The sequence below is a fragment of the Theropithecus gelada genome, chromosome 1, assembly GCF_003255815.1.
Source record: "Theropithecus gelada isolate Dixy chromosome 1, Tgel_1.0, whole genome shotgun sequence".
Classification (NCBI taxonomy): Eukaryota; Metazoa; Chordata; class Mammalia; order Primates; family Cercopithecidae; genus Theropithecus; species Theropithecus gelada.
In genome coordinates, this window is record NC_037668.1 from 112,756,294 (window position 1) to 112,769,177 (window position 12,884).

At 40.8% G+C, this 12,884-nt stretch overlaps 1 protein-coding gene across 1 annotated transcript in view; it reads right to left on the bottom strand.

Annotated features, from left to right (window-relative positions):
- Positions 1-225: 225 nt before the first annotated feature.
- Positions 226-12,884, bottom strand: part of LPAR3 (lysophosphatidic acid receptor 3) — an 80,538-nt gene continuing 67,879 nt past the window's right edge. The window contains exon 3 of the mRNA XM_025405834.1: positions 226-995. Within this exon, the coding sequence (XP_025261619.1) occupies positions 670-995 (326 nt within the window). The 3' untranslated portion in view covers positions 226-669. The remainder of the gene's footprint in view (positions 996-12,884) is intronic.

A 12,884-nucleotide genomic window follows, 5' to 3' on the forward strand; every position in this document is an offset into this window, starting at 1 on the left:
TGCATATATACACACATGCACGGAGGACCATACCAAGGTCTTTTTCAGGTCAAAAAGGGTTTTCACATGGACCTTTTTGTTATTTTTAAGTAAGTATTTTTCCTCAGAATGTTCCTTTAGTTAAAAATCAGGTTTAATCTGGAGCTCTTACGTAGATTTTTCTTTGATTCCTACTGAACACCTACCTACTGGCCATGGTTTCTTTGAGGAAAAAAATACCATTGCTGAAGCATTTCTAAACATTGTTAATGCATGCAGAAAGGACTACATGGACTTTCCAAGCAGCTATATAAGGCGGCTCAAGTAACATTATTATTTATTTTGGTCTAAGCCCTTTCATAACATCCTTTTAAAATACAAAGAGAATGGCTACGAAATGGTGCCAGAACCCAGAAGGCCCAGTCGGACTGACAGGAGCTCCGAGCAGTTCACAGGACAAGTAGGGACCCGCCGTACCTCTCCCGTTTCTGTGCTTTCTCTAAATGCACCAGGTCCTCTCTTTACTGCCCATGCTTTTAAACTATGAAAAACAAATTTTAAAAGAAATCTAGCAGTGATTAATGGACACCTCAAATAACACTGTACATGGGCTTTGTTAAGAGACAGGTAACCATTCTTAACAGCTCTTTTCCCAGAGGAGGCCTGGGTGGGCAGAGAGGCGTCCAGAGTTTAGGAGCTGCTTTTATTGCAGACTGTGCCTTGGCTAATACTATCCTCTATGTACTGGCTGCCTGTGTCACTCCTGCTGAGGACCGTGGAGGGGATGCGAGAGGGACGCCTCTCTGGGTTCTCCTGAGAGAAGCAGCAGATCATCTTCTTCATGGTGCCGTACATGTCCTCGTCCTTGTAGGAGTAGATGATGGGGTTCATGACGGAGTTGAGCAGCGCCAGCAGCAGGAACCACCTTTTCACGTGCTGCACACCACACTGCCTGCAATTCAGGCCATCGAGGAGCAGAACCACCAGGCCTGGGGTCCAGCACACCACGAATGCCCCTGCAAGGAGAGAAGAGGAAGCAACAAACGCTCAGACCTTAAGGTGCTTATTCAGGTTTTCTTCTCTCCCAGCCTTCAGTCAGTGGCATCAAGGGGCCCTCATGATTTGTTCTGACAACTGCAAGGCAAACTTCCACCTACCAACTGAGCATTTGAGACCTGGGCTTGGTACAGGCAAATAGCTGGGAACCTCCTTGACTATCAGTCACATTTCATTTCACTTTCTTTTCTGCTTACCCAGGTCTTGTGATTATGAGAGGCTCACATTTACATTCTGCTTAGGAGGCACTGCACATGCATGATCTCTTGTTAGTTCTCTGAACCCCACTGGGAGGCTGTTGCACTCATTACCCACATTGGACAGACAAGAAAAGCAAGGCCCAATTCTAGGGGGAGATGAGGGGAGAACTCTCTCACTCCAGGGCTCCCACACTTCACCCTACATTCTGCTGTTCTAGAAATCAGATTTTCTAAATGTGCTCTTGAAAATAAGACACAATGAGTCTATGGCATCCTCCTAGTGGTTTAACTAAGTCACCTACTCATAAATTTCATTCTTCATAAATTCATGTGGATGCTTAGTAAGCACTATATTCTTTTTGATATATTCATGGGCCATCTGCATAATCGTCTGCTCTACATTTAGATTTTTTGGTCAGAAATAAATCTTTCATGATGAGATAGTTAAAAATCTACTTTTCAGACTCTATAATTGAACATGAACAGTAGTCTGTTCTGAGTCTCTAGCCACAGGATCGTACTTACCTTACGTCTAAATTTCATGATGTTTTTCTCCTATAAGACATGGATCTACTGTTTCCCTACTATTATCATAACCTCAGATAGCAATAATGACTAATCTTTATATAGCACTTACTATAAGTGAGGCACTGGGGCAAATGCTTTCATTGATCAACTCACAGGACCACACTATGACATTGGCATTATTATTATCCCAAGGAAACTGAGGCACAAGGGAAGTTAAGTGACTTGTCTATGATCAAATAACTCTTAAGAGACATGATTTTGAACAGAGGCCATCTTTCTCCATGGGCTGTGCTCTGGGCCACTATATGACCCGCCTCTATAGTATGATGTGGTTGCTTTTGTCGAACGTCCTTGTCATCTAAATGCACTTGCTTGTCCATTCATAAATATTCATCTGAAGCTTACAATGTGCCAGAAGCTGTACTAGACAGTGAGTGAGGTGAAGGCCATGCACTCAGGGAGCTAAAATACTAACAGAGGAGATGACAAACAAGCAAGTCTATAGATGATATCACCAACTACTCTCCTGGTTAGAATTAGTTCTGCACAGCATTTCTCTTGTTGCTTTATCTTCCTTCTAAGAGATATAATACTAAGCAGGGTAAGTCAAGGATTATAGAGAGGCAGTGTAAGGGAGGGAAGAGGCACGAGCTTTGGGGTCAGACACATATGCACAGCTCAACCTATGAGCGACCCGAATTATGGGAATTACTTCACTTTTCTCAGCCTCCATTCCCTCCTTTATATAATAAAGCTAATAAACCCAACTATGTGAGGTAGTGGTTGTGAGGATCAGAGGTCACGGAAAGTGGTACCCAACACTGTGGTGGGTTCACTAAGCAGCAGTTATCATGAGGTGCTTTGTTTCCACAAAAAATATCTATAGGTTTAGTAGCTAGCAGGGGGGTTGAATTCCTTATTTCATAATTACAGTTCAGCAGTGGTTCCCTTTTTTCTCCACCCTGTATTATTATTTTTGGTCTGGCTGATATATGTGAATAAAGAACTGGACTTGGAGATAAGAGATCAGAGATTTGGGTTCTAATTCTTCACTTACTGTACAACTCTGGGAGACCCATGTCATCGCCCTGGGCTCGGCTTCCTCAGCTGTAAACTAAGGACTGACTTTAGGCTAGGTGTGAGTTTTTCTAGTGGTGGAGCAGAACTCGTTAGTGGGTGTGCAATCAATGTGACAGGTTCAGACTGGTGTTTTGTTTTATTCAGACTGGTTTGAAACAAATGAAAGAATTGGATGGGAAGCCAAGTTTGGAACTATCAGCTTGAGAATTCATTTTAGTAAGTTTTTAGCCATACCACCTGATAATTGTGTCTGAGAAACAAGTCAAATTTGTTTGAGTTTTATGGAGAGTTAAAAGCCATAGTTTCACAGAATTCAGCAGTTTCCTACTCGGAAAAGAGTTCGGAAGCAGCTTAGCCCTATCTTTCATTCATAGGAAAAAGGCCTTCCGTTCATACATCTCAGGACAATCCAGGCAAAGGAAATGCCCTGGTCAAGGGAGGCTCTTCACCTGCTGAACAATGGTTGCTTCTCTTAAATGCCTTCATTTAGGCCGGGCGCGGTGGCTCACACTTATAATTCCAGCACTTCGGGAGGCTGAGGTGGGTGGATCACCCAGGTCAGGTGTTTGAGAACAGCCTGGCCAACATGGTGAAATTGTGTCTCTACTAAAATGCAAAAATTAGCCGGGTATGGTGGCAGGTGCCTGTAGTCCCAGCTGCCTGGAAGGCTGAGGCAGGAGGATCGTTTGAACCCAGCAGGCGGAAGTTGCAGTGAGCCGAGATCATGCCACTGCACTCCAGCCTGGGCAATAGAGCAAGACTCCATCTCCAAAAAAGTATAAACGAAAAAAATATATAAATACCTTCATTTACTTGAAAAGAAGGATTGCATCCAAACTCTGCCTGTTACACTCTTCCATTTGTTTTGTGTGATCTTCTGCAATAGCCCAGGAAAAGTCTGTGCTTTCTCTATGTGATGCCCTTCAGGTTTTTGAAGACAGTTAATGCTTCGTGTCTTTCTTTAGCCTTTTCTCCAGGAGACACATACATAATTTTATCTACTAGTTCCCAGATGGATACCTCTGGACTCATTCATATTTGTTAATGCCGAGATTTTTTTTTTTTTTTTAAGTAATCTGGGCTTCACACAAACTCTTCTTTGAACCCTGCTGGTTCCCAGCAGTCATAGTCTGAGCATTGAGACTAAATACTCAAAAGACATTCCTTTTAGTTTTTTCTTATGGAATTTGTGCAGATTGGTAGGCAACTGACTGATACATATTTTCCAGGATTTATCACACACACACACACACATACACACACACACACACGCACGCCCTCCCCTCACTTTTAAGCATTAGTCCAGTTACCTCTTTGAACGTTCCTGACATCTCCACATTCTCTATGAATTCTCCAAGACTACAGAGCTCAGGGTGTGGGGGTGTGTGGGGAGGTCTTATATTTAACTGCTGACATAGAGCAAAACCCCCCAAAGAATGAACTGTTGGATAAACTGTGCATCTCTTCCGAGATATGTCTGGAGAGAGATCTTGGCCTCCAGGTGGAGGAGGCTTGGAACAACTGTGTTTCCCAGGGTCACTGCCGGGGAGCATCAGCTCAAGGCAACATCTCTGAAGCACCTGTTCTCTAGTTTAGCTATCTAGTATGTTTGGGCTGTTCTGTCAAAGAAGATTTGCCTTTTGTTGTTCACTGGAAACAGTATAAACATAAGATCGGCAAGTTTTTATTTCTCTTCTGATACCACGGCCAGCTGATCAGCCAATATTTTTGCTGGATTCCTTCCCTCCTTCCTCCTCCATCCCTCCCTCCCTTTCTTCCTTTCCTTGCCAAAAAAAAAAATCTTTCCTTTAACAAACCAAAGAATGATGTAATTGTGATATATGCAGCTTCATGGTCAGACACGACATACTACGGAGGGGCCCTTAAGTCCAGAGGTACCCTCCCACCTCTCCTTCACTCTCTTTAGTAATAAGATGCTTTATGGCCCACAGTTGAGCAGCCTAGCATAAAGACAGGAACATGGCTCTGGTGCCAGGCTGCCTGGGTTCAAATCCTGGCTCTTCCACTGATCAGTTGTGTGCCTTTGACCACATCACCTAACTTATCTGTGCTGTAGTTACCTCAGGTTTAAAATGAGGGCAGTATTAGTACCATTCCCAAGGGATTTATAAAAATCAAATGGATTGATTCATATACAATGATTAAAACAGCACCTGACACAAAATCATTGCTCAATAAAAAGTTTATAAGGTTTTAACTGAATGAATTATTTTATGTAATTCAATGAAAAGGGAAAATATGTGGAATTACCATACGACAAACAGCATCAATGTGAAGACTTATTTGGAGTGTTGGGTCACATGATTAATTCAAAACAGAGTTTTGTGCTGGGGAGAAAACTTTCATGATAAAAAAATCACATCATTAAAAAATTTAAAAATCACATTAAAAAAATTCACAACTAATAATATGAGAGTGGGTTTTAGGAAAACATTGGCAATGTATTTTTATCCTTTTTTGAGTGTGCGTGTGTGCGATGCACACTTGCAAGGGGGGTGTACTCTATTATTCAAACAAAACTACAAAAAAATTGTGAACTTTAAAAAACAACGCTTAAAAGAATAAAAAATAAGAATACCTGTTTATTTACCACCCAAGTTAAAGAACTTAAAGAAACTTAAAAGAACACTGTTGTATCTTTAGAGCGTCCTGGGTGCCCACGCCAGTAGCCCTCTCTCCTGCTGAGATAAACGTATCATACATTTTGGGCTAATCATCTTCTTGCTTTTTCTCATGGTTTTCCAATATATGGATGTAATGTTAGACATCGTATTGTTTAGATTGATCTGTTTTTCAACTGTGCCATGATTTACATTGATTTTGGTTATCAATGCATTGGAATTCACTTCTAACATCTTATTTTGTTATTTGTTTCATTTTTTCTATGTTTCGTTTTTTTCCCCCTCTTTTTCTGTATTGAGATATTTTTTTTTCATTTCCTTTGGTTTCATTTCCCCTCTTCCATTGGTTTGGAAGTTATAGACTCTATTACATTTTGACTTACATGTTTAACAAAGTATAAAGTTGGCCAGTGTTTGTCCTTCCTTCCCGTCAACATAAGGACCTTGGAACACTGCCACCTGGATTTTTTTGGAATTATACAATTTCATATAGAAATGACTCTTCACATCAAAGTTGGTAGTCATAGCTTTTGATGTCTGGCTTGTTTAGTTTTTCTCTCTTGACAACACAGTAACCCTCTCTTGGGAATAGCAGAGAGAATAAAAGTGTTACTCTGTTATGGGAAATACAGATCACTGCAGCTGGATGGGGCCTTAAAGATTATTAGTGTTTTTCAAACTTTTGACCAAGCCAAATGGAAAAGGAAGGAACTTTTAAAATAATGCATATTCCCTGGTCCCACATCAGACCCAATAGTCAGAATCTCTGGGGTGGGACACAGAAATCTGCAGGACTAAAAAGTTCCCTGGGGGTGATCATGATACACAGCCAGTTTTGTAACCTATTTCCCCATGCTGACCCACAATGGTTTAATCAAGCTGACTCCATAAGCAAAACCGTAGATGCCATATAGACTTAGCAAAAAGCCATGGAAAAGAGAGAGGGAGCAGAGTTTTTTCAAATGAGAAAATAAGCATCTCTAGAGATGAATAGCTTCAACTTGCACTTGGGAAAATGAGCACATATGCAAAAATAAATACACAAAGAGTGGCAGCAAAACTAGTCTATAGGCAAGGCATCCACAGTCCTACTCTGCTGCTCTTTGGCTCGCCATGCCAGGAATGCCTTCTCACTTCCTAATCTGAGGCCTGCTTTTCTTTCTAAGCTTAGTGCATACTCTGCCTTCTCCACTGGAGCTCTCCCATCTCTCCCACCACAGTGTCCATTTCCTCCTCTCAACTCCTGTAGCACTTTCTACCTATAGCATTCACGTGGCACCGGGCACATTACCTGCTTAATTCCTCTCTAGCATTTCCTGAGAGCTCTGGGTCAGGCAGTGTGCTCAGGGCTTTACATGCACTTCCCCTGTAAAACTCACAGTCCTACAAAGTTGCTACTTTTATTATTATCCTAGACTAACATACAATAAATCTGAAATTTAGAGTAGCTCAACAGTTTGTCCTAGGTGCACAAGCCAAAAAATAGAAGTTATCATTTGAACTCAGGCCTGACTTCCACATGCAAACTCTTGAGCACTGAACTATACTAGAGGTAGTTTTTAATACATATGTCTTGCGTCTCAGGTGTGTTCTAAGCTCCCTAAGCATGTACGCTGTGCCTCATGTGTTTGTATTCTTAGAACTAAGTATCGAGCCCCACACTCAGTAGCACAGGAAATGAGCCAGGTGAATGTGACTGAAATTTATTCATCCCTTCAGGGATTGACAGGGACAGAACCTGGACCTGATGACTCTAACTCCTGTTAATGAGGGTCTCAGTCGAAGTGACACTCAGTTGAGCTGGTGCTGAAGGGCAAGAATGACTGCGCACTGGTGAGAAACAGCGTGATGCATCTGGGCAATTCCAAGTGGTTCAGGATGGTTTTAACCCAGGAAGATGATTGAGGAGTAAGATAAAGTCTGAGAGGTGAACACAGGGCTAGATTCAGAAGGGCCCTGTGTGTAATAATCAAGAGTTTGGATTTATTACAGATCAGACAGTAATAAGCCTTTTTCAACCAGGATTTCATGCGAAAATAAAGTCTGAATGCCCTTAGGCACCCATTGTATGTAATGAACTAACTTCTAAACATCTAGAATGGTGTGAGTTATGTACCATCCTTGAAAAGATTAAAAAAATATTTCTATGTTCCACGGTTCATAAAGGAACCCCATTGAGAAAGTCTAGATCAAAGTTTTTCCAGACAAAGTAGCAATTCAGTGGGTTGTGAAGTCAATTTAGTGAGTTGCAACCAGCAATTTTTTTAAAAAATGAAATAGAAACAGAAAACATCAGAGTGCATCAAGTATAGTAAGGGCATGTTTCATAAAACTTGTTTCAATTACACAGAAAAATAAGTGTGTGAACTGGGCTGTGATACAAAATGTACACTATTTCTTACTGTGGGTCCTGAATATTTTTTTTTTAAAGTTTGAAATCCACTTCAATACATCAGTGGTTTTCAAACCACTTTTTTTTTTTTAAGTAGAGGAATACTTTTCCTAAAGGAAATATCTCGTTAAACTTCAAAATCAGAGCTGCTCTGACTAAAGAAAGAGATGGAGGAGGGGGTGTTGACTAAAGCCCTATGTATCAGAATGGGCTCTCATCTTCATACTCCAAACAGCCTCTCCCCATACATGTCCACACACCGAGGCCCCTCTGAGGGACTCTTGGCAATTCTACTGACCACTACCTTAAAAACACTGTTACAGAATGGTAGTTCTTTGAAGATTTTGAATCAGGGATGTGAACAAATACTGTATTTTAGAGTAAACCTTTATCTGAGTGCTCGGGACAGACTAGAGGTATTTGTGGAACTAGAAGTCAGTTCCAATCTGCATCAGAATCATCTGAGCTGCCTGCTTAAAATTCTGATTTCTTAAAACCTAGTCCCGCCAAATGAGAAAGTGAGGAAGGTGTGATCTAGGCACCTCCATGTTAGCCATCTCCCTGGGGAATGCTTTTGCATAGTAAAGTTTGAGTACTGCTGGCCTACGAAGGGAGAGTCATTTGAAGACTAGCTAAAATCCAGGTGAAACTATCAGGATAACCCAAATGTCCATCAGTGACAGACTGGATTAAGAAAATGTGGCACATATACACCATGGAATACTATGCAGCCATGAAAAGGGATGAGTTTGTGTCCTTTGTAGGGACATGGATGCAGCTGGAAACCATCATTCTCAGCAAACTATCGCAAGAACAGAAAACCAAACACCGCATGTTCTCACTCATAGGTGGGAACTGAACAATGAGATCACTTGGACTCGGGAAGGGGAACATCACACACCGGGGCCTATTATGGGGAGGGGGGCGAGGGGAGGGATTGCATTGGGAGTTATACCTGATGTAAAGGAGGAGTTGATGGGTGCTGACGAGTTGATGGGTGCAGCACACCAACATGGCACAAGTATACCTATGTAACAAACCTGCACATTATGCACATGCACCCTAGAACTTAAAGTATAATAATAAAAAAAATTAAAAAAAAAAAAGAAAAAAAAATAAATCCACCAAGAAAAAAAAAAAAAAAGAAAAAGCAATGGTTGTGGAGATGGTCAGAGAAGTTGTAAGGGGGAAGGAAATGTGAGACCTGATGAATATTTGGATCTAGGAAGTGAGGGGAGGAAAGACTCCAGGGTGAGTGGGTAGCATGTGGCTATGGTAACTAAGCAGGGAGACAGGAGGGACAGGTTTAAGAGGAGGAGACAGTGTTCAGTTTTAGGCGTCGGGCACTTAGAACGTCTGTGGCTTCTCCGGTTGGAGATGTGTAGAAGGCAGCCAGGAGCGTGGGTCAGAACTCTGAGAGCTCCAAACTGAAATGCTGATTTGGGAGTCATCAGCAGTAGGTGGTAACTGAGGCAAATGTCCTTCTATTAATAAATATTTACTAAGCAATTACCTACCATGTGCCAGTGAATGCCTTTATGATGACTAAGTTTGTATAACAAACCTATTTCCTTCTGTGGCCAAGTGACAGGTCAGTTATATTGATAAGAAGCAATTTTTTTAAAAATTTTAATGATGCTCTACATTCCTTCAGTACCCGTTTAAAAGACTCACTAATAGTTCGATTAGACTATAAATAAGCTTTCCTCTAGTAATTAAATAAACTAGTTTGAGAGCTGTACTCAAAAATCAATAACATGAGTTCAATGTTAAAGTTTAGTGAATAGTATGCTAGAATATTCAATTACAGCACTGAGATGATATCTTAATGACTGCAATTTAAGGTAATCAGAAACATCAAATTAAGGAATGTCTAACACTTTGGAAGGTATAATTATATTGGTGACAAGCGAAGTAAAAGATCTTGCAAAGTCCCTAGTCAACATTATTGTTCAGATACTTGATAACAACCCCCACACCCAAATTTGGAAGTTCACAAAACACCTCAAACAGTACCTTGGTTAATACCTCATCGCCATGTTATAGGAAATAAGAAGGGAGAGCACCCTCCCGTCGGAGAAGCACCCTCCACTGGAACGTATTTCAGACAGTTCAGCATTCCTGGGGTTTTGGTGATGGACAAGGTCTCAGTTTACACAAGGCCTGTTCAACACTCAAACTTTTCTATTCCTTCTATTTAGACTTGCAGCCGTATTTCTATCTGTTTAAAAATTCACACAGGCAATTAATCAAAGAATGTTGACATATGAGTGGCACACAAATAAAACATCCATAATGATAAAAACAATCACGCAGAATACTCTCACTTTGCCACATGGACTACTAATTTCATCAAAAGGGAGGATATACTTTAAATCTGTTCACTCTCTTATTCTTTGTTTTTAGTCTAGGAAAAAGCAGCAGGGCACAAGCAATAATACTAACCTAGTAAGCCACAGGGCCATCTGATTTACTAAAATAGAAAATTATAACTCTACATAAAAGTCAGGTTTGTGGACCTCATCCTAGGGAGGCATTCTTCTTATTTGAAAAGGAATTGTTAAAGTAGAATTTCAAAGTAAGCATCTACTTTTGGTTAGAAGCATTATAATGTATAAGTCACATATTAACAGAATATTCAAGTGAAAATGCTCTTACGACATTAAAGAATTTGATTAACAATTTAAAAATAACACTTTCAGATGTGGTATGCAGTCCAATTCACATTCATTTACCCACAGCATTTCAGAAGTCCAATAACTCAGAAAATAGATTGCCACATATATGAAAGGAATGAAAATATATACCTTTAGTAAATATATACCTTTAGTAAATATATATTTAGTAAATATAATGAAAATATATACCTTTAGTAAGTAAAAAATATACTTACATTTTTATTGTAGAAAAAAGGACACTAAGATGATCAAATCGATGATAAGCAGTTAAACATTCCATAAATGATTCATTTAACACTATTGTTACTACTGTTGGATATTTTGACTCTAACAACTGGTTTTAGATACTTGTTTTAAACTTGTGGCCAGTTTTCCAGCTTTGAAAACTGAAAATCTTGATACCAAGGGCAATAAAAGATAAAATTTAAAGCAGAGGCATACCAGCTAGAACCACTGCCTAGACCTAATTCTAGTGTTTAACTACAGGCAACAGCTGGAAGTCATAAACCGTGTAAGAAAACACCATCTCCACCTCCAGATTCCACTTTAAGTGTTATGTGTTCTAAACAGCAATGCCTCAGCACTTCACTAGCTATTATATCAAGGGCTCTGTGGCAGCTAAAAAAGGTGAGGTCAGCTGTGTGTACTGACAGAGCAGCAGCTATTTGCCTGCTATCATCTTAAAGAATGACAGATCCCAACTAACCTTCCCAAGGACTGGACATTCTTCCTGCTGAAGTCACTCCTTTGGATTCAGAAGTCCTCTGTTGCAACTCACCTAGAAATGCTAACATATTAGGCTATGGGCATGTAATAGTTAATCACATAAACTGTCATTAGTACAGAACAGGGCCCTGGGGGAATGTATAAGAGATATCTCTGATGGGGTTGAAACATTGTGAAAGGACTACAGCATTGGACATTGCACAAGAACCTTGACCTACCTAGGACACAAGATTCTGGACATAACAGATGGCACAAAAATCATTCGGAGTTCAGAGGAAAGGAGTATGAATGAAGTGGCAGGCACTGGGGGAGTGGTTGAAACCATGCTGCCTTACAGAGAGATGGGCCTGGAAGAACTATAGCATGGTACAGCTCAGGAATGACATGGTCCTGACACAGGCTACCACTTTCCATCCTCTACTCATGGTTGATAAACCATGACACTATTTGTTTCCGGGCTCAGATATGGCCTAGAATCTCTTGCAGCACAATGCTCCAAGCAGTCTCTGGCAATCAAATAGAATCAGCCCTGAAATGAAACCTCCTTATCCCCATTAGAGTAAAATGAGCATAGGGTTGAAATCAAGCAGACCCTGAGTTGAAATCCTGGTTAGGATTAAGGGCAAATCAGATCACCTTCCTGGGCCTCCATTTCTTGACTATGGAATGAGCATGATGATATGACCCACTAGGATTTTTGTGAAAATTTAATGAGATAATATGTGGAAAGTGTCCCACACAGAAAGCACTCAGAAAACATTAGTTCTGACTACCCAGATAGTGTTGGTTACTTCCTCTGCTGTCCTCCTTAGGCAACTTATAAGCAGATCTGGGAGAGTGTTTCAGTTGCTGCTGTGTGCCCACACGTGTGTGCACACACAATTTCTCACACTCTGCCCTGTTTCTGTATCCATCTGGCTGTCCTGCTAGACTGAGACCCTCGGGGGAGATCTCTTTTGTGTCTTATTCAACTTAGATTACCCAGTGCTTCGCCAAATGCCACACACCTAGTGGTGCTTAATAAATGTTTGCTGAATGAAGGAGTAAGGAGTCTTGATTCAAGTCCAGATCCTGGACTACAGTGTGAGTTTTAAAAGGCCATTCTATTTCTCTGCTCCCAGTATCTCCATCTATATGTTACTCGGATTGGACGAGGATGCCCTGTAAGGGTCCTGTCTGCTGTTACATTTGATGGTTGTGGGATTCTCTCATAGCGTCCTTTAGTCACAGCCAACACGCAGTGCTAGGAACTAAGGAGAAAGGGAAACATGGATGCTCTGCATTGTGCAATGTGAGAGAATCTTGTGGTGAAACTTAAGACACCTGTCACCTGACTCCAGCAAAAACTGGGATCTTGATGGAATACAGGAATGCTCTCAGATATTCAATATCTAACACGCAATGGGCATTTGTTAAGTGTCAGGCACTGTGCTCATCGCTGGGAATAGCAAGATAAGAGACAGAGGAATAAATGATTCCAGGCAAGATATACCCAAGATGATGTAAGGGCACACTGCCTAACTGTCTTCACAAGGGCTGAATTTAATGTTCTCTGCAAGCCACCATGTTCTGTGTTTTTAAATGGACAGGAATGTTAAGAATC